Consider the following 21,190-nt stretch of genomic DNA (forward strand, 5'->3'; position numbering starts at 1 on the left):
AACTAGCGGTTTGCACGTGTAGCACCTATGAAAGTTAATTCGAACTAATGGCTGTTAGTTCAAATTAACTTTGTAGTGTAGACATACCCTTAGTGACTTGCCTAGGTGATCACTCAGCAATTTAAGTGGAAGAAGCAGGAATGGAGTTCACATCTGCCTCACCAGCTCCCTTCTGTGGCTACTGTGCCTTCTGTGGGGAGGAGGAGGTGCTGGGAGAAGGCTTGAAAGAAGGGGTGGGCATGAGAAAGGTGGAAACGGAGCAAGTCATGTGTGAGGGCACCGGGGCATGAGGGGAATGGGGACAGAGAGTGGTGAGGGGGTGGGCTTCAGGGAAAAAGAGGGCAAAGGGGCAGTGAGGGAAGAGGAAGGTACCAGGAGGGTGCAGGGCTAAGGGAAGGTGCAGGTGCCAGGGGGTTCTGGGGTGAAGCAGAAGGGCAGACACCTGCAGGGGAGGGACCAGCACCAGAGGAGAGAGGCAGGGCAGGTGTGTAGAGGGAGGTGTTAGAAGAGGGGAGGAGGAGGGGTAGCTCACATGATCAGAATGGGGCTACTGGAGGAGTGGGCACAAGGGGGAGAGAAGGGCTGGTGGAGGGGGCAGGTCGCAGGAGGGCTGAGGGCAGTGAGAAGGGCAGGAGTCAGGACAGCAGAGGAGGGTGAGGAGTTGGGGGGCAGCAGACACCAGGGGAGATGATGGAGCAAGGGGAGGAGACATGGCAGCAGAGAGAAAAGGTAAAGGTTTAAAAATATTTATTAATAACTTGGGTGCCACAGTGGCACATCCAAACAAGCCCCATGAACTCAGTACTGGTGCACAACACAAAATTCATTCTGCCCATGGGAAGATGCGGTACAAGTTCCCCTCATCTGTGCACCAGGTTTGGGGCCGTTTGGTGGCGGCGGGGAGGACGCAAATTTTTCCTTTGCCCCTGGGCGCATAACACCCTCACTACGCCTCTGCTAGGACAGTAGGGTGAATACACTGAACTCTTGTAAAAAGTTGCCAAGAAACCTTCAATGACTGTAATGCAGATGTGAGGATGGCATTATGTCTCATTTGCAATATGACATCTTAGTACAGCATCCTCTGACACCCATGTTGGTATATTGTTTCAGTGTTGACACTCAGAGGCAATCACATTGATATATATAGTCTTGAACCACAATGATCAGATCCAAAATTAAAATTCCCCAGTGCTCTGGGCTGTTCAGTTCAGGTTCATCCCTATTTCCAGTAGCACCTAGATGATATTTGTCAAGTTTCCATCCAGTACTTGACCCACCATGACCCCCTTTAGTTCCTGTGAACAGAGGGAAAGGCAGTCTTACTGCAGAAGTTGTGCACAGATTCCAAAAGAAAATAGACAATTTTTCCCTAGTGTCTCACCTCATATTTTAGGTTTATTTTACTCTTCCTGGGTCAGTTAGTGTGTCTTGTCCTTAGAAAATGCTTGTCTTTGTGACATGATTAATTTAGTTCAGGAGAAAGGGAGGTTAAATTTTTCCTGCAACAAAATGCTAATCACAAGAACTGTCCTACAGAATGAGAACAATGGTCTTCCTAGTCCAGTTTCCTTTCCCCGAAAAATGATCAGCTCCTTCAGAGGAAGGAGCCTGAAATCCTGAAGGAGGTAGTTTTAGAGTCACCTGTCCAGAAATCAGAAGACTTCTGTGCATTCAGAATACTAAGATTTTTTACATGAAAATGTCAGATTCTCTTCCTAAATTTGTTTGGCAGTTAAAGTCATAGCACCAAACAGAAACAGTATCCATGTGACAGACCCATTTCTTTAAATACAGTATTTTAATAACATGAATTTAGGTAGCAGTAAACTTTTAACTGGTCACTTGCTAGTCTGGAAATAATGTTTATTTATAACCGGTTTATTTCTTCTACGGGTATTATTTTGAAATATGTCTCTTACATTTAATACAGGATCCTTCATTCCAAATGATTCCAGATTGCCTGTCCTTGACAGATTTTTGTTTATATTTGTAAAGCATTCTCCTTTGTGGTAGAACTCATCAATTGGCTAACCATGCAGTAATATAAGCAGTTTGCTATGGAGAGTGAAGGATGTCTTGTTCAATTGTGAGGGTGTAGGCAGGCAAAATGTAGATTCCACAGTCTGGAATTTGGGTTGTAGGGCTAACACTGGCTTTGATGAAAAGTAACACAAAGTCCTTAATGACCTCTAGTGATCAAGACCAGAGCTTTGTGTGTCATCTGAAGACAGAGCAGTGCCCTTTAACACTAAACCTTATTGGGCATTCATCAGTGACATGGACTTCTATGTCTACACTGCCTGCAGCAGCGAGACTCAGATCTCGAGGGGACAGACTCAGGCTGTGCCACAGCACTAAAAACAGCCATGTAAACATTTGGGCTCAGGCTCTGAAGTCCAGGGCGGGGGTTGGCTTCAGAACCCAAGCTCCAGCCCAAGCTGCAATGTCTGTATACCTATTTTTAGCTCAGTAACGTGAACCCTGCGAGCCCATATCTGTTGATCCGGGCTCTGAAACTCACTGCAGTGATGTTGCTCACTATGGAGATGTACCCAGATAGGAATGAATGCCCAGCCATATTCCCAATATCGCCTTTTGAAGCAAATGGGATATCTTTGGAAGCCTCTCATGCCAGATCTGTTGAAACCCACCAGTGCTTAGTCCATGAAATCTGAAAAGATCATACCTCTTGGGATTGGGGCTGCTGGTTTTAGAAAAAACAAATTTGGCACACAAAAAATGTACCCTTGTACCTAATCCAATTCTTTTCTTTCCCTAAAGCACTGTCAGAGCCATTTGGAATGCATAACTACTATCTACTTTGGCACTGAACTCAGGTAATATTTCCACAGAGGAACAAGAGCATTATGGTAGCTTACAGGGTATCTGCAAAGATGAGATTTAGGGTCAACTATTGTAAAAGCACAAACAGATGAGTGCTGTCCATCTGTGTATCTAAAGGCCAGATCCCGCTCCTACTAAACTCAGCAGGAAACTTCCAATTGACTTCAGTGGGATCAGGCCCTTAACTCTTTAAAACAGTTTCAATCGAAACAAGAAACATCCAAGAATTGTTTGAAAGGTTGAAAGTCGTAACTGAAACAACCATGCTTGGAATTCGTTCATGTAGTTCTGCACCTGCTCATAACCAGAGATTTAGGTTCTTCTTTAATGTTCATTTCAGGAGCTGCTGTCTAGTTGCAGGTGGCTGGGTGTGGGGAGAGAAGGTAGGTAGGGCAAGACTGCAGCACACGTAGGGGAGGGAGCTTTTTAGCACAGCTGCATTGTTGAAATCCAACGAACATGTTGAACTGTTATAGGGGAATATAGTTTTAAAAAAGGCTGTTGCTGCTGTCTCAAAAAAGTTGAGGATTCCCAAGTATCACCCCTCTTATCCCTCTTTTACTCTCTATACCAGTGTTTCCCAATTAGTGCTCCACGGAACCCCGGGGTTCCATGAAACAAAAGTAAGGGTTCCTTGACAACTTGGCACCTCCCCTATCCCCTTCTTTGTGGCAGGACTTGGCAGGTCTTTTTTTTTTTGCTTGACAAATTTTACCCTGGCAACCCTCATAGAATCATAGAATACTAGGACTGGAAGGGACCTCGAGAGGTTATCGAGTCCAGTCCTCTGCCCTCATGGCAGGACCCAGTATTGTCTAGACCACCCCGATAGACATTTATGTAACCTGCTCTTAAATATCTCCAGAGATGGAGATTCCACAACCTCCCTGGGCAATTTATTCCAGTGTTTAACCACCCTGACAGGCAGGAAGTTTTTCCTAATGTCCAACCTAAACCTCCCTTGCTGTCGTTTAAGCCCATTGCTTCTTGTTCTACCCTCAGAGGCCAGGAAGAACAATGTTTCTCCCTAGAGATTCCTTAAAATTCTTTCAAGCTGAAAAGGGTTCTGTGGCCAAATAAAATTGGGAAACACTGCTCTATACTCTTGAGGTACCATGTTGTACTGACTATTGTGATATGTGGAATCAATGTAAACTCTTCTTAAACAGGAAGAAAAAAGTATAACTACAGACAAACAGGCTAATTCAACTTGAGTTCTACCATTGTCTCTACTGTTTACAAGGAACCACACCTGTCTGGATCCATACAGCATACAGGGCCATCTAGTGGCTAAATGATATACTATGAGTAAATATATTACAGCAGGGGTCTCCAACCTTTTAAAGGATGAGATCAATTTTTGAATTTAAGTACAAACCAGGATCTACCTCAAACTCAAATACCTTTGCCCCACCTCCTTAGTGCCCCTTCCGCAAGGCCCTGTCCCTGCTCACTTCATCCTCCCTCCCTCCCCCATTCTCCCTCCCTTTCATCAGGCAGGGGCAGAGGGTTGGGGTGCAGGTTTTGGTCTTGGGCTAAGGGATTTGGAGTGTGAGAAGGGCTCTGAGCTTAGCCTGGGGCAGCGGTTGAGTTCAGGAGGGGGCACATGACCATGACAGTGATACAGGTTGCAGGCTCCAGCTAGACACTGCTTACCATAGGTGGCTCCTGTGTGGTAGTGCAGTGGTGCTAAAGGCAGGCTCACTCCTGCACTGGCCCTGCACCACTCTCATAAGCAGCCAGCAAACTCTCTCCATCCTAAACCCTGTTGTGTCCTTCACCCCCCCCCTCCACTTCTGTGGAAGCAGAATACAGGGTGGGAGAGGGAAACAGCTCCAAGGCAAAGGGAGATGCGCAGCAGTGGGGCAAGGGGCAGCTGAAGTGCTGCACTTGACAGCCTCTTGGCCAAACCAGTCAAGATCGCCTATCAGAGGCTCCAAGATCTACCAGTAGATCCCAATCTACTGGTTGGTGACCACTGTATTACAGGGACTGCCATTCTGGCTATGGTGCATGGACACTGCAGCTTTCTGAGGAGTTTGTCACTGACGGTCTAGAGCTGTCCAGCAAATAGAGGATAGTACTGTGAAATGCATGGTACTTATGCCCCATCTGCCAATTGCACCATGTTACAAAGTACTCTTGCTTAATTTAGACTAGCGTTTACTTCTGCCCTACAGATGCTGGCTCGCTAATTGCAATAATTATTAATAATAAATTAATAATGTTGTAGCAAATCCACAGCCACCTAAGAGTTCATGGTGACCTCCATGCTGATCACCACTGTGACAGCGGGGACGGATCGCAGACACTCCTGCTTCAGCAACATAGTTGCCTACTACTAAGGCTAAGTGAGATATGTCTTTAGGAGTTAGCAGGATAGGCTTTAGAAGGCACAGGTCAGCCATCCTGATTCTATGCAGTAGGTGATTGTGGTACATTATCCTTACTTGTGAGGTTATAGAAATATGTATATCTATCTCTCTATTTAATAACCTATTGGATTTCTATGGCATTGACATCAAAGGGGTAAATTGTGACATTATAGTCTGCCCTGAGTAAGGGAGAGCATATTGTACACTCTAGGAGCCTGAAAGGGACAGTGTGACTCAGGGAGGTACTATCTCCCTTCTAGTCAGTCTGCTGCTCTGTGGAGGGAGTAAACGGCATTGAGTCTATACCTGCTACAGTGATGTGTTTTGGTCCCAATTTGCCAGTGTAGCTAAGGCGTCATCTATCCTCCCCTCTGTCCTGCCCAAAGGCATGAGGAAGGAAGGTAACAGACCTTTAGAGCCTGCTTCCCCTCTTACACTGCTGCATGTCTTGCTCTCCCTCAGCCCCTGTGTTGTCACACTACCCAGACTCAATTCAGCCCAAAGGGAGTTCCTTGCAGGGTGCCATAGAAAAATATGTTGATTATCACTGTCATCTAGGCTGAAAGAGAACAGACTTTGGTTTTATAATCTGGGTATCTCAAGGAGCTTTGGAAAACAATGTTTGAGGTAATGGGGTGACTGTAGAGGAAATTGATCCGGCACAATACAAGGAAAACAGAGTGTCAGATATTAAATTAATACAATTGTGAGCCTGAGACACGGAGATTTAAATTATTAACCCTTCAAAACAGTGACTGTCTTTCTATATCTCTCCATGCATTTAAATAGTACTCTATAAATAAATGTACTGATGACTTACCTGTTTTTATTGAGCATGATTGTTGATAGATCCAAATTACCAGTGTTGGAATGTGATTTCCCCCCTTGTGTGATAATCAGAAAGGTTACACTGCATAATGTAGTAGTAGAATTATGTAGGATTTTTCTGTGTGTAGTTAGGCACTCCTGCTTTTTGAGTTTATAAGTTTGTAAGTTCATTTTGATTTCACTGGTTTAAAAAAATAAAAAGGCTTTAAGAATCATAATGCAGTGTCAAAATGCAGTATAAAACAAGAAATCCATGTTTTGTAGCTATTACATTTTTCATTCTTTAATGGAATTAATAACTGTGTAATTGAAATCATGCTAATACTCAGCCAGCTTGCCTCTGGGATTTACTGCAGACATTTCTGGTTTGGTTTAAACAGCTGGGAGGAAGACTACATTTTGGGAAATAAAATTGATTCTGCACAATCTGCTGATGATCAGCAAAGCTTAATGAATGATCGCCTGAAGTAACCTCATTACTGTAACTTGGATGGATGAGCAGGAAAGGAATGCAAATTTTTCTAAAAGAAAAAAAATTGGTTTCCGCTTAAACACATCATTTGCAGAAACTCTTATTCTGTTCTATTCATCAGAATGTAAAAACAACTGTACTGGGTCAGACCAATAGTCAATCTAGCCCTGTATCCTGTCTTTTGACAGTTGCCCAGGCCAATGCATTAAAGGGAATGAACAAAACAGGGCAATTATCAAGTGATCCATCTCCCATATCTGGACCCCGCTTCTGGCAGTTGGCAGTTTAGGGACACCAGAGCATTGATTTGCATCCTTGGTCACGTTGGCTAATAGCTATTGCTGGACCTATCCTTCATGAACTTATTCAATTATTTTTTGACTCTAGATACAGCTTCTAACAAGGCGAGAAGATTCAGTAGTCTTTGACGTGCTCTTCCCCCAAAGAGAAACTCCTTTGATGTATTGGAGGGACCACCTCTGAGGAGAAAGAGGGTGGTATCAGTCTCCATGATCCACTCAGGCATTGTTCTCATTACTGAGAGACTGTCAGCAACAACAGACATCATATCTAGTAGGATCAACACGTTTTATATAGTTAGCCAACCAGCTGCCATGCAGCACTGCCTTTTGGCTGATATCAACCTGAGTTGGATTTGAACTGGTGAACTAGTAGTCCAAAGTTCCTCCTGAGCCAAGGGCTTATCAGGCTGATGGGGTTAAGGCACATCCATGTCATAGGTAACAGTATATAAAGGACAGGCCCAAAAAAGAAAACAGAATTCCATTTGTCATCACCTACAGTCCACAACTTAAACCCCTCCAACGCATTATCAACAATCTACAACCTGTCCTGGAAAATGACTCCTCACTCTCAGATCTTGTGGGAAAGGCCAATTCTCACTTACAGACATCTCCCTAACCTCAAACAAATTCTTTCCAGTAACCACGCAACACACCTAACCAACCAACCAAACAATGGAGGTACTTGAACCATCTATTCACTGTCTCTCTCTTTTTTCCCCTCTTTCTCCTTTCCTCCTCCTTTTTTCCTCTCCCCACCTCTCCTTCCCTTATTTATTCTTGGATCTGGACTTCTAATACTCTGGTCATCTGAAGAAGTAGGTTGTGCCCACGAAAGCTCATGATGCCATCTGCATCTTTTAGTCTTTAATGTGCTAACCGTCTATTGATTGTTTTTTAAGTTTTTCCTGTTACAGACTAACTCGGCTACCCCTCTGAAGTATATTTAGAAATTATGTAGGTAGCATGATCATGATCAATTGCCTTTGAGTGCCCCAGCCACGTAGATCAGATATCTGATTTGCAGCTGAATGAACGGGAGGTTGCCTTTCACTGTGAAACTGAGCAAGACTCAAAGCCAGATCTTTCAGGACTATGATTGAGCACCTTGCCACTCAGCCATCATACCTTGGAAAGGCTATATATGCCCCTGTTCATCTTGCAAGACAAGGAGAACTGACTTCAGGCCCTGCCAACTTTCTGGTTCTATATTGTCTTTTTTCCTTTAGATTGCTTGGCAACTCCACAGTATAATGAATCCTTACAAAGTAGCATCGTGAGAAATATGACCATGTCAAACAAACTCAGTTGTTTTATTCATATGTGTTCAGCAAGGGTGCCTCTTGTATACTGTGAATTGCATGAATGCACTAGCCTTTCGCTTCTGGAGAGCAGTGTTCAGATATGGGCTTGCTCAAAAATGAAAATGAGAGTTTGCTGGTCAGCCTGGTTTCCCTTATTTGCACCACAAAACTTCTGCACAGAGTTGATAGTCTGAAACAGCTGCTGGTCTTTATGAAAAAAGGGACACAGGTCTGGTATAAAAGGGATGCAGCAGGAGGCCACAACAGAATAAAAGCGTGCCAGTATAAGACCACAGGTAGATAGTGTTGGGACAATTTTCCTAACATATTTCCAGTCAGGTACTGCCTGTCAATTACAAGAATTCTAATAAGCACCAACTCTCAATTCTTATCGTCCAGATCCATGCAACACAGAAACCAAAACTTCTCCAGAGTGCCTAGAATTAGAATGAACAGAAAATTGGAGTGCGTAAAGCAATATTTCATAGTGTGGAAAATGTTAGGGTATGTCTATACTAGCTCGGTAGTTCGAGCTAGGTAGGCAACTGAGGGCAACTGGAGTTGCAAATGAAGCCCGGGATTAGGATCTCTAATTCGAACTACCGTTACTCCTCGTGGAACGAGGTATACTGGTAGTTCGAATGAGAGATCCTAATTCGAACTACCTACTCAGTGCCGCGTGTAGCCGCGGGCATGGAGTTCGGACTAAGGGGGATTTAAAAATGGCGGCGCCCGGGAAGATGCAAATGAAGCCTGAGATATTTAAATCCCGGGCTTCATTTGCAACTCCGGTTGCCCTCATTTGCCTACCTAGCTCGAACTACCGAGCTAGTGTAGACACCCTTATTTATGATTGATAGAACCTTATGCTTCTCTAAATAAACTGCTGGAAATTTAGGGAAAGTTTGTATCCAAACTGAAACACTACATCTTGGGCCTATATAGTTGGATTTCTTACTCTTGTTTTTTAAAAGAGCAAAACTCTAATACACATCAACATGGGAAAAATATACATATGGGTGATAAAAAACCTACCTCCATGTAATTTATTATCTCTCATGTCAGGATTTATCAAATTAATGACTAATTATTTTGTTCTGTAATGCACTTTTGTGGTTTTCAAAAATAAAGGAAATGCACCCTATGAATTCTACAAATTACAGTACTTATTTTATTTCTTTAGCAATGATGAATTATTTTTCACCCATCAGCATAGGTTAAGAACAAACTCTGGTCTCATTTACACTGGTGTTAATCTAGAGCAGCTCCACTGATTCCACAGTTACATTTGCTGTAACTGAGAGCAGAAGTTGGTCCACTCTTTTGCATAGAAACTTTCAAAACTTGAGAAAGCAACCTTTGGCAAGCCTGGAAAACCAGTGAGAAAATTTCTCTCTTGAAACAGAAGCAATAGAACCAGTGGGTTTTCTCCCTATAATGCATGTATGTAATATACTCTTGGGTTGATGGGAAATCTATAGGCTCAGTGAAATGAAACTAGGAATGCAGCGTGGTTAGTAATTTGGGATTACTACTCTTTGGAGGAAAATGGAAAGATTTAAGACACAATATGGTAGATGGCCCCCTCTCCCCACAATATCCAGGAGTTGTTCTTGAAGAGGATAGGGGTGCAGACTTTACCCCTGGTATTTTACTGGACATTCTCACCTAGGCTACGTCTAGACTGCAAGCCTCTTTTGAAAGAGGCTATTTCAAAAGATACTTTCGAAAAAGCCTCTTTCGAAAAAGAATGTCTAGACTACAATCAGTACTTTTGAAAAAGCAAGCCGCTTTTTCGAAAGAGAGCACTCAGGCAGCCTGGATGCTCTCTTTCGAAAAAGCACACTTTACATTACCCAGCGCCTTTTTTTGAAAGAGCACTTTCAAAAAAAGGCATTCTTCCTCATAAAACTGGTTTTCCGTGGTTGAAAAAACTGCCACATTCTTTTGATTTACTTTCGAAAGAACGCGGCAGCAGTCTAGACACAGGTAAAGATTTTTCGAAAAAAGGCCACGTTTTTTTGAAAAATCCCTGTAGTCTAGACATACCCCTAGAGGCCAACATTGCTTCTTCCCTTCAACCTTAATGATAAAACTAAGTCTTGGCTTTTTGTGGCAAATCCTGGTGTGTCACCTGGTGTTGCCCTGTCTGTATTCATCACGAGATGTCTGCACCTACAGTGAGCTGAGACTGCTCCAGTTTCAGGATTTAGAGCCTTTCAAAGTTTGTTAAAAGCTAGGTAGTACACAAGTTAGCAAGATGGGGAATGGCCTTGATCAAAGAGCCAGCACAAAGGTTGGGACTCAAGCTGATCATTAAGGAAGGGTGGTTGTAGAACCTGTGGGATGGGGAAGTCACTGATAGACACTGATTTAACTTTTTACCAAACTAAGAGGGCTATAGTTGCCCCCTTTTGGGAACCACTGGTGTAAAATACTTAGCACATCACAGAGGAAAGGATCATTAGGAGATCTTGGCTGCATTCCCAGCACTGCCACTAACTCCCTGGCAAATCACTTTAACTCTCTGTGCCTCAGTTATATCATTTGTAAAGGGGAAATATATGTTTTGGCACCTACCATCCAGGAGGATCGTGAGCTGAATTCATTCATGTTTGTAAAGCACTTCAAAATCCTTAGCTAACAGATTCTGCAGAAGGGCATTGTTGTCATTCTTATTTAGATCTTAAATTAACAAATGAGGTTCTTTCATAAATCCTTATAAGTCTTAGTTTTACTCACAGTGAAATTCACTGTTGTTTTGACTCTAATAACTGAACAGCGATGAAAAAATTAAAAAAAACCCATTGCTTCCTCCTGAAAACCACTAGTATTTGCATAAACCACGTTGTCCGTCTGGTAAATAATTATCTACTGGTCCCTAGAGTGGTTAATATTAGCTTGTTTTTAATGAAACTTAAAGTTCTGTGTTTTGGGCTGAATGTGTTTTGGTTTATTTTAAACTTCAGAACAATCACCTCCTGTGACAAGCAACAGCAGGACAGAATTAGCATTCATGGTTTATTTTGATGCTGTGGTTTGGACGTCCTGAGTTCATTCTGCTTTAACTGCAATCCAAAATAAAGGGATAACTAAGCTTTGCCCCACTGAAATCACTAGTAATGTTGCTATTGACTTCAGTGGAACAGAATTTTACCTCTAATGTACTTCTAATGAGTTATTTCCTTTCAATTAAAGATTGCATTTCCAAAAGGTGAGAAACTGTGGGCAGCGTGAATTTTTGTGTGCATAATTGCATCCTTAATATGCATACACAATTATAAAGTTGTGTATGCATTGTGTAGTCCCACATGACCAACTGAGTGTGAGACTGCAGTGATGCACACAAATTATGCATGTCTGTGTGCATGCTAGCCTGGAGTTTCTCTTTTAGATAATCTGATTGTACCTGTACAGAATCCCCATACTAATAATGCATAGTACTTTGAAGCACAGTACAGCATTAACTTTGATGTAGTTGATTGCAAATATCTCAGGGGCCACCATTTTCCCTGTGCCCTCTTGAAAGAATCAGGCTCAGCTGAAATACTGTAGCTGAGTAGCCACTGTGTTAAAATCCTGGAGACAAGGCAGAACATTCTCAGTAGCGGTGAGCTCTTGGCACTTTTTTGATGCCTTCTTCTATGCCTCTATGCCTGGCACAGTGTCTCTTGAGCTGATTGGGGCCTTTGTGTTCCACTTGAATATAAAAAATAATACTGCAAGATCACATTCTCCCAAATAGGGTTGCCAGATGGTTTAACCAAAAGTACCAACCCCCCCCCCCCCCGTCCTCCCGCCCCTCCAAGAAAAAACCACTGGGAAAAAATTCTGTTGAGGGAAAAAAAAGGGGGAGACCAAAGTTGTTGAGCAAAAAAAAAAAAAACACAAAAAACAAAAGGAACCCAAGAGTTGTAAGCACCCAGGATTTTCGCCTCCAAAAATCAGAAAATACTGGACATTTTAGGTGTCCGGTATTTTCTGAATTTTTTTACCAGACAGGAGGCAAAAATACCAGACTGTCCGGGTCAATACCGGACACCTGGCAACACTACTCCCAAAGCTTGGGTTTTAGTGGACTTGAGAATATAGCACACAATGCACCTGTGAAATTAGCTGGTGGATTCAGCCCAAGTTCCCTGTGTACAGGAAACGCTATTATAAAATCCAGTACCCACAAAGTAGTGCTAAGTGGCACCCCCTCAGCAAAGAAAGCAAAGCTGGGTCAGTCATTGTGACTGAACTGAACTACTTAGACATAGTCCACCCTGAACAGGGTGCAAGTAGTTTGATAGGATATTCTGGGGGGCACAAGAACTGTTGTGCTGCTCACTTAGTGCCTGTTCTGTGGATACAACCTTTCTCCTAGGATTCAAATAGGTCACTATTTTTCACCTAAATGTATCTGAAATAACTATGGCCCTAATTCTACAAATGCCTTCCCTTATTCCTCCTAAGAGCCCCAGTGAAGGAATCACTACTTATAGGAGAAAAATAGCTGATTTTCTGAATTCCAGCACTCAGTTGCCCTATGCTAACCGCAGAAACTCCCTCTGAAGTTAAAAGACCCTCGGATTTGTTTTCTGCCTTTGTTATTATATAGGGTTCTTTCTTTTTTCATTGCAGAGGAATACTGTTAGAACAGATATGCCTGTTTGACCATCGTGGATGATGGAAAAGCAACCGTCAAACAACAGTGTCCTCGATCAGTTTATTAATAGCCAGGAGCAAACGTATGAAGAATTTCTCAGCACATTCAGTTACCTTTCTAAAGGTATGTCAGTTTCTAGAATTTCTTATAGTAAATTACATTGAAAAAGGAAGAGTGCATAAAGAGAGGCAGTGTTGTCTTGTGAATAGAACTCTTTTGGGAGATGGGATACTTGGGGGGGGGAGGCTTTCCTGGTTCTGCTACTGACCTGCTTTGTGACCTTGGGCAAGTCACTTCAACTCTCTGTGCATTTATTTCCTGTGCCTTCTTTTGTTTGTCTTGTCTATTTAGATTACACTCTCTGTATGTACAGTGCCTAGAGCAATGAGGTCTCAGTCTTGGCAGGGGTCTCCAGGTACGAGTGGAATGAAAATAGGTTGGCAAGGTTTTTGTGTTCTTAAGATACAGTAGTTGGAGCCAGCGCACTGGAATTCACTGCTATCCACAATTGTACTTCCCTTGAACTTGACGTAATGTTATGTGTACATTATATATGAAGTTCTGAATCTTTGTTGAGTATGCAGTTCAGTGGAAGGTGGAAGATTGCAGGGTACATTTGGATGCGTGCAGGCTAGAATTTTCATCCCTGGCTGATGTTATTGGCAGTGGGGTTTCAGCATCTCTGAAATCAGACCATTATTATTTAGGTGCTTGAATGTGGATTTAGTTTCCCCTTGCTTGAAAAATTTGACTGCACAGTAGAGCACATTTCACTGAATTCAATTGCTGGTTGTTTAGACTGACTGATTTGATCAGCGCCTCAGGAACAATGCTAATAAAAATAGTCAACCATTTGTGATTGATGGGAGAGATACTATCCTTTTCTAGACGGCTCAGCCATTTAGTTAATTACATTGCCTGGAAAGGGTTAACCCCAGAGACATGACAACTTTGTTCTTACCACCTTAATTTGATTTGATAGGGTGATTTAATACCTGTCTTGAGTTTATCACTTTAATAAGAAGGGGACCAAAAGTTTGAATCCAAGAAAGAAAGGAAGATATGATGCCTTGTGGCTCATGGTTATGGATGTTAAATATTAGTTAACTGAAAAGTTGATTAACCTCATGAGTTCTTATTAGTTATTCAACTATTCTATAGTCCCCAGGTGGGGCTGGCAGCCAGTGCAATCTGGCCCCACTTCCGAGGAGCCCTTTGCCACTTTGCACTGCTGCCTCTGTGTCAGAGGCAGCAGCATGGGGTGCCAGGTGGGAGCTGGTCCGTGAGGGAAGCTAGTTTAAAAACCAGCTCCCCTCATGGACTGGATGCTTGTTGCCCTGTGCTGTTGCCACGGGTACAGAGGCAGCAGAGTGGGGTGGCAGCAGGCTCTGTCCGGAGTGAGTGTCTGAGCTCCCGGACCAGGCGTGAGCCGGAACTGAGCCAGGCTGCTTGCCCGCCCAGCTCCTGATACACTTTAAATCCAGAGCTGCAGCAGGGGGTAGGTCCTGGACCCAGTCAAGCTGGAACTGAGCCAGGTCTGCTGGCCAGCCTGCTAAAAAAATTAGTCGAAAGGGGTAGGGGGAAATGCATGTAGTCTATAGCATTAACCTATAAGCTTTTGCTTATTGGTTAATCAGTTAATCAACTGTACTATTGCACCCCTACTCACAGTTAGGGCTTTGGTTTTGTCACAGAGATTAGAGGCCATGGAAACCACGATTTTGAATAAAGTTTGTGAAATCTTGGAACTGGCTGTTAAAAACACATTTGATTAGGCCCCAAAATCAAATTGCATTGCAAAGTGGTGTACGGAGTTGCAAGTTCAGCCTTTATGCTGCTCCATCTCCATGTATGGTAGGGTATGTGTGTGTGGGAAACTGAGTTGTACCATGACCCCGAGAGACAAGTTGCAGTTCCAGGAGTGGGGAAGTGGGCCAGCTTTGCGGTACAAGAACTGCTGCTGTAATGTGAATGCGTGATGGACTCTCTGTTCAAACCCTCACCCACTGGCTCTCACCTTTCAGCACTTTCACTATGCTCTTGTGTATGTTGTAGAACAAACTATATTATTTGGTGACCTTTCTGGGACTTACTGTTTTTTCTACTAAAAATTTCCTTACTCAGGCTTGTGTTATTCATACATTCTAATTGGCGTGTTATATAAGTGCTGTTTACAGGTGCTCTGCAATCTATATAATGCATTGTGCTGGACACATGGATAACTTAGCTCAACAATTGCAAAGGAAGGATTTGATGAAAGTGAAGGAAGGCCCTGTCGCAAATTATAGACTAAATTGTTTCTTTCGGACAGCCATGCTTTCTGAACAAAGTAAGCCTAGCAAGTGAAGCTGAAACAGTCTCTGAGATCCAAACTTCCACAGACTCTAGCAAAGATCAGATCTGGATTCAAACTATTGTTCAGGTTCATCACTGGTAAAAAGTGCACCCAGGGGTTCTTTAAACCAGCCTTACAAAATGAGCATGACAATTTAATATTCTCCAATTACATTGCTCTTGGCCACAGCTTTTTATTAAGAATGATATCTTCATCTTATTCCAGAAGCAGAGTATTTTCCAATTACACCATGGGGCATGCTCCATTGATTGGCACTCCTGCTCTGTCCTTGTCTGTCAGGCAGAACTGAGTGTTATTCATAGGCACTGGAGCAGAAAAGCAGTCGGGGGAGTGGAAACTGTTTCAGCAGTGCTCCCATGACAGCTTTCACCCTCCTAGAAAACCAGAGAGAAGGTGAGACATTGGAAGATCAAATAGAGGGTTAATACTAGGATCTGGTCTGAAACAAACTTCTTGATGTACAGCTGTTGTTCTGGAGAGAGCTCAGATCCAGATGCAGGGTGCATATCGTTATACAGCTTGCAGAAAACCACAGTATGTTCTTCATTCACCTTGACTCTCAACATAACATTTGGCTCCAAATGCGTATATAAAACATATTTGAAGTTCTAGCTGAAATAAATGATTATACCAGCATAGGAAAGTGCACTTCTAAATAAAATAACTTGGGTTGCTTTTTTTTTCTTTCCCTTTTCAGAATACCCAAAGGCACTGGTTCACATTATAAACTAATGACCTGCAAAAAATCCACTTAAAGCACAAAAGCCTTAAGAGCTGGAACAGTGCAAAAATGCATTTTAAACTATTGCATTTCTGTTTTCTTTCTTTGGCACTCAAATATCAAGAAAAAAAGAACCATTTGGATTTTAATGAAAATAATTTTAAAGGGCAAGCTCAAGGTCTATCTGGATAGACAGAGATTTTCACTTCTAGGTCAGCACAAATTCAAGATCCTTGTAGGGACAGAGTTGAAAAAAAAAGACTGCTAACGTTTTGCACATTAGTTTGCATGATTAAATGTACATGCATTGTAAACAAGATTATACTTTTACACACCAGGCATATATGCATGCAAATGCCAAGCTTTGTCTGTGACGCAGTAATTTCAGATACATTTTTAGACCTCTAAATACCTATATGCATACTCAGCCAATATATATATGCCCTTATGTGTGCAAACTCAGATCTGTAGGCATACCCACGTTTTTAATGTGGACTATGGGTCTCTGTTAAAACACAGTTCGGTAAATGAAACAATAACTAATCACCACGACCAGATGGCATTCACCCAAGAATTCTGAAAGAACTCAAATGTGAAATTGCAGATCTACTAACTGTGGTTTCTAACCTATCCTTTAAATCATCTTCTGTACCATATGGCTGGAAGATAGTTAATGTGACAGCAGTTTTTAAAAAGGGTTCTGATGGTGATCCTATTGGCAATTATATGCCAGTAAGTCTAACTTTAATACTGGGCAAACCGGTGGAAACTGTAGCAAAGAGCAGAATTGTCAGACACCTATTTGAATGTGGTGTGTTGGGGGAAGAGCCAACATGGTTTTTATAAAGGGAAATCATTTCTGACCAATCTACTACAGGTTGGATCTCCCTAGCCTGGCAGCCGTGGGACCTGACCTGTCCCAGATAAGGGATTTTGCTGGACTAGAGGAGGTAATTTCTGGCCCTCCAGGTACTGACCTTCCCCAGCCTTGGCTGGCTGCTGGTCTCCCAGCCAAGTCCCCCTCCTCACACCAGCCCTCCCTTTGTGCCAGTCCACTGGGCTTCCTGGTCCTGCAGGGCAGCCCCTCTGCCGCATACTGAGCTTCTGGTCCCGTGGGACAACCCTACTGCTGTGCACCAGGCTCTTGGCTGGGTAGCCCTATTGTTGGCTGCCCACTGCCCTGCCAACCCTTAGCTGCCAGCCCTCCCCTGGGACTCTCTGATCCTGGAACATCTATGGTCCTGTTGGACCACGGATATTGCTGAACCAGAGAGTTCTATTTTAGAGAGGTGCAACCTGAAGAACAATTTGATGGGATCAAAAAGCATGTGGACAAGGGGAATCTAGAGGATACAGTGTGCTTAGATTTCCAGAAAGCCTTGGACAAGATCCCTCAGCAAAGGCTCTTAAGCAAAGTAAGCTGTCATGGGATAAGAGAGAAGATCCTCTCATGGATTTGTAACTGCTTAAAAAGATAGGAAACAAAGAAAAGGAATAAATGGTCAGTTTTCAGAATGGAGAGGATATCTCCCAGGCAGCTGTACCGGAACCAGTCTTATTCAACATATTCATAAATGATCTGGAAGAAAGGATAAACGGTGAATTGGCAAAATTTGCAGATTATACAAAACTGCTCAAGATAGTTAAGTCCAAAGCAGACTGTGAAGAGCTTCAGAAGAATATCATAAAACTAGTTGACTGGGCAACAAAATGGCAGATAAAATTAAATGTTGATGAATGCATAGTACTGCATCTTGGAAAACATAATCTCGTACTATAAGTATAAAATGATGTGGACTAAATTAGCTGTTACCACTCATGAGAGATTTTGGAGTCATTGTGCTCAGTTCTCTGAAAACATCCGCTCTGTGTGCAACAGCAATAAAAAAAGCAAACAAAATGCTAGGAATCATTTAAAAAAGGGATAGAGAATAAGACAGAGAATATCTTATTGCCTCTATATAAATCCATGGTCTGCCCACATCTTGAATAATGCATGCAGATGTGGTCAGCTTATCTCAAAAAAGATACCTTGGTACTGGAAAAAGTTCAGAAAAGGGCAACAAAATGATCACATCAATGGAATGGCTTTCATATGAGGAGAGATTAATAATAGTGGGACTTTTCATCTTGGAAAAGAGACCACTAAGGGGGATATAATAGAAGGCTCTAACACCGTGACTAGTATCGAGAATGTGACTAAAGAAGAGTTATTTACTCCTTTCCATAACACTAGAACTAAGGGTCACCAAAATGAACTCACTAGGTAGCAGGTTCAAAACAAAGTATTTCTTCACATAACACATATTTACTGTGTGGAACTCCTTGCCAGAAGATGTTCTGACTTTAACAGGGTTCAAAAAAGAACTAGATAAATTCATGGTAGGAATTATTCTTCAAAGTAGGAATAAGAGATCCTCCGGAAAAGGGCTTTATTCCGGAGGATCGCGCCAGTCTAGACGCTTTTTTTCGGCTTTTCCCCAAGCCAGAAAAAAAGCGGCGGCCATGTTTATTTAAATCCCCCGCGGATTTCCCTATTCCCAAGTTCAAAATTAGCATGCCCCTTCCGAAGAAGGGGCCAGTGTAGACGTAGCCATGATGATTACCTTTCTGTTAATTTCCTCTGGGGCACCTGGCATTGACCACTGTCAGAAGACATAATACTGGGCTAGATGGACCTTTGATCTGATCCAGTGCGGCTGTTCTTATGCCCTTATGAGTCCAATCACTGAAGTTTGCTTACTACCTATGACAGGGTTCAAGAAATTAATTTATTAGTAAGGATTATGCCTCTTGTCTACCAACTCTGAAAAAAGAGTGAACTCAGTACTTTAAAAGTGTACACGCCTGCAAAAGAAGACCCAGATGTTTTTAATATATTATCATTGAAAAAATTGACAAAACGTGGCAACACTCCAGGCATAATTGGTAGAGATTGTAATAATTTTTATTGACCCTGTAGTGGGTGGACACTTGAGGGCTAAATTTTAACCCCAGTAAGTCCTATAGTTTCCCTTTCAATACTGTCCTTGGAGTCTCCTTCATCTACAGGAAAGCATGGGCAATGATGGACCATCAGGCAGGCAATGCAGTCTAGTGGTTATAATTTGTTTCTGGAAGAAAGAAACTCTTGCATTTTCCTTGTAGGGTATTCAGAACTTCAGCTTGGGCAGAATCAGACTGCTGGTTTATTTAATAGGATTTGGATAAAGCTGTAATAAAAACAGTGGAAAGAAGCATTCTTTTATAGATCTTATTTCTTTTAACATATGTGTTTATATTTTTCCCAGTTTCATTGTAACTTATTGTGCTAGGGTTTGCTTTTGGTTCGTATGCTCCTTTAAATTTTTAATATAAAAAGGATGAAATAGACACAAATAACAAACATTTACTTTCAGGCTGCATTACCTTTCTAGGTTAAGTTTCAGTGAATAGCAAATATTAACAATATGCTGATTGTAAGATTGGACCCATTTTGATGGACCTTCATGGCTCGGTGAAATCCCCTTGATGTCTGTGGAACTCTGCATGGTACAGAAATCCAGTTGCAGGATAAGGGCCTGAGTTAGAAGCCTGAGGAAAGTGGGTTTACAATAGAACTGATGGCACAGCTTTATTGAGGTTGGGAAGATGAATGATATTTGCAGTACTGACCATTCAATAGAGCTGATTTATGCTTCAGATCTTTTTGAATTTCAGCAAAAAAGTCACATATTTTAACTGTCTCTTCCAGCTCTAAAAACATGTTTTGAAATTTGCTAGTACAAAATAATAAGACAGCATCTGCTTGTTTTTCTAACTTCAGAGTGGAATGGGAAGTTCACTAGAGCATAAAATATCTTCTTCCTCCCTTCCACAGAAATGTAGAGAAAAATTAGAAATGGTCCAAGCTGCAAAATTTGCATCTGGATTTTAAATCACCCTTCTAAAAATGTGGAGATGTTTTGATCTAGCATCTGGATTGGCCTGTTACATAGAAAAGACTGTCAGTAGTAAAAGTATGGTCTGAATTTTCTTTGAGGTTTTTTGGGTCCTGTGTTTAAATTCACTGCATTACAGCTATTATATCAGGGATAGCCAATAAGCAGCTGATGGGTCAGATGCAGTTTGCCAGGATTAGCCCTCCTCTCGGGCTGCTGTACATTTTATTTACCTGTACATCTGTAGGTACAGTAATTTGCATGTCCTGTTGACTGCAGTTCGCTGTTCCTGGCCAGCGGGAGCTGCAGAAAGTGGTTGTGTGGACTGCAGTACTTCACGGCGCTCCCACTGGCCGGGAAGAGTGAATTGGGGCCATTTGGAGCTGCAAACGGCTGTACCAGTGGACGTGCAGGTAAATAAAATCTCTGGCAGGCCGCCGGGACTAACCCTGGTGGACTAGATCTGGTCTGCGGGCTGCTTATCCCCTACTCTTATATTATATAGTCTATATTATATAGTCTGTAGTTCACATCTCAGAGCTTAGTTTGGATCTTGGATATTTGATCAGACACATTAAGAAAATTGTCTTTTTTGTGTGTCTAGTTACATTGTCAATGCTGTATTCAGAGGTGTTGTAGCCAGTGAGGTAATATCTTTTGGTCTAAATTCTGTTGGTGACAGAGACGTTTGTCTCCCTTTTTATCAGTAGAAGTTGGTCCAATAAAAATATTACCTCATTCACCTTGACCCTCAACACTATTATTTTGATACTGTTTCACCCAGCAGCAGGCTGGCTGGCCAGCAGAGGAAATTGGAAACTGACTGACCAGTTTTGTGCTTCCAGGTGGCATTTAAAAGGCATTTTCTTTGTTGTTGTGATCAGGTTAATTTAATTCCCCAGGGAACGTTGAGTGGTGTAGTTAGTTCACACTCCATTTAGCAATAGCTGTCTGCTTCCTTTTTTTCGTTAACCACGTTTAAGAAAACACAACAAATTTAAACTTCAGCATAAGTGGATATGAAGGCATTTTACACATGTGAGTTTAACAGCATGAAGCACAGCTGAAAATAACACAAGGGATAGCAATAAATTTACTTTAATTTAAAAAATGGACCAATAGGATGGTGTTAACCCCAAGAGAAATTTGTAGTAGGCCTCGTATGAGTGGATTTGCCAATAAAAGCAACTAGGCAGTTCAATAAAACTAATTAAATTAATCTGTCATCCCCAGGGAGCTTAAGCAGGGCATGAAATAGGGAAACAACCTCAATTCAGTTTTTTATTGGTGTGTTTTGCTGGATCACTGGAAAATAATTGGTGGAGAGAAAAAAGGTTTGCAATTTCCTATTGATTATAAATTCACTGCCCATCTCTATGTAACTTCCTTTCATCATGGTGCAAAAATCAGCTAG

At 42.1% G+C, this 21,190-nt stretch overlaps 1 protein-coding gene across 3 annotated transcripts in view; it reads left to right on the forward strand.

Annotated features, from left to right (window-relative positions):
* Positions 1-21,190, forward strand: part of IFTAP (intraflagellar transport associated protein) — a 68,029-nt gene that overhangs the window by 7,695 nt on the left and 39,144 nt on the right. For 2 of the 3 annotated variants that reach the window (XM_075927510.2, XM_075927507.2), the window contains exon 2: positions 12,755-12,902. In XM_075927510.2, coding sequence (XP_075783625.2) covers positions 12,797-12,902 — 106 coding nt within the window. In that variant the 5' untranslated portion in view covers positions 12,755-12,796. Of the gene's footprint in view, positions 1-2,784; positions 2,841-12,754; positions 12,903-21,190 lie in introns of all 3 variants that reach the window. The other variant, XM_075927509.2, reaches the window with a different exon arrangement.

The sequence above is a fragment of the Pelodiscus sinensis genome, chromosome 5, assembly GCF_052426305.1.
Source record: "Pelodiscus sinensis isolate ZL-2025 chromosome 5, ASM5242630v1, whole genome shotgun sequence".
NCBI classification, from domain to species: Eukaryota; Metazoa; Chordata; order Testudines; family Trionychidae; genus Pelodiscus; species Pelodiscus sinensis.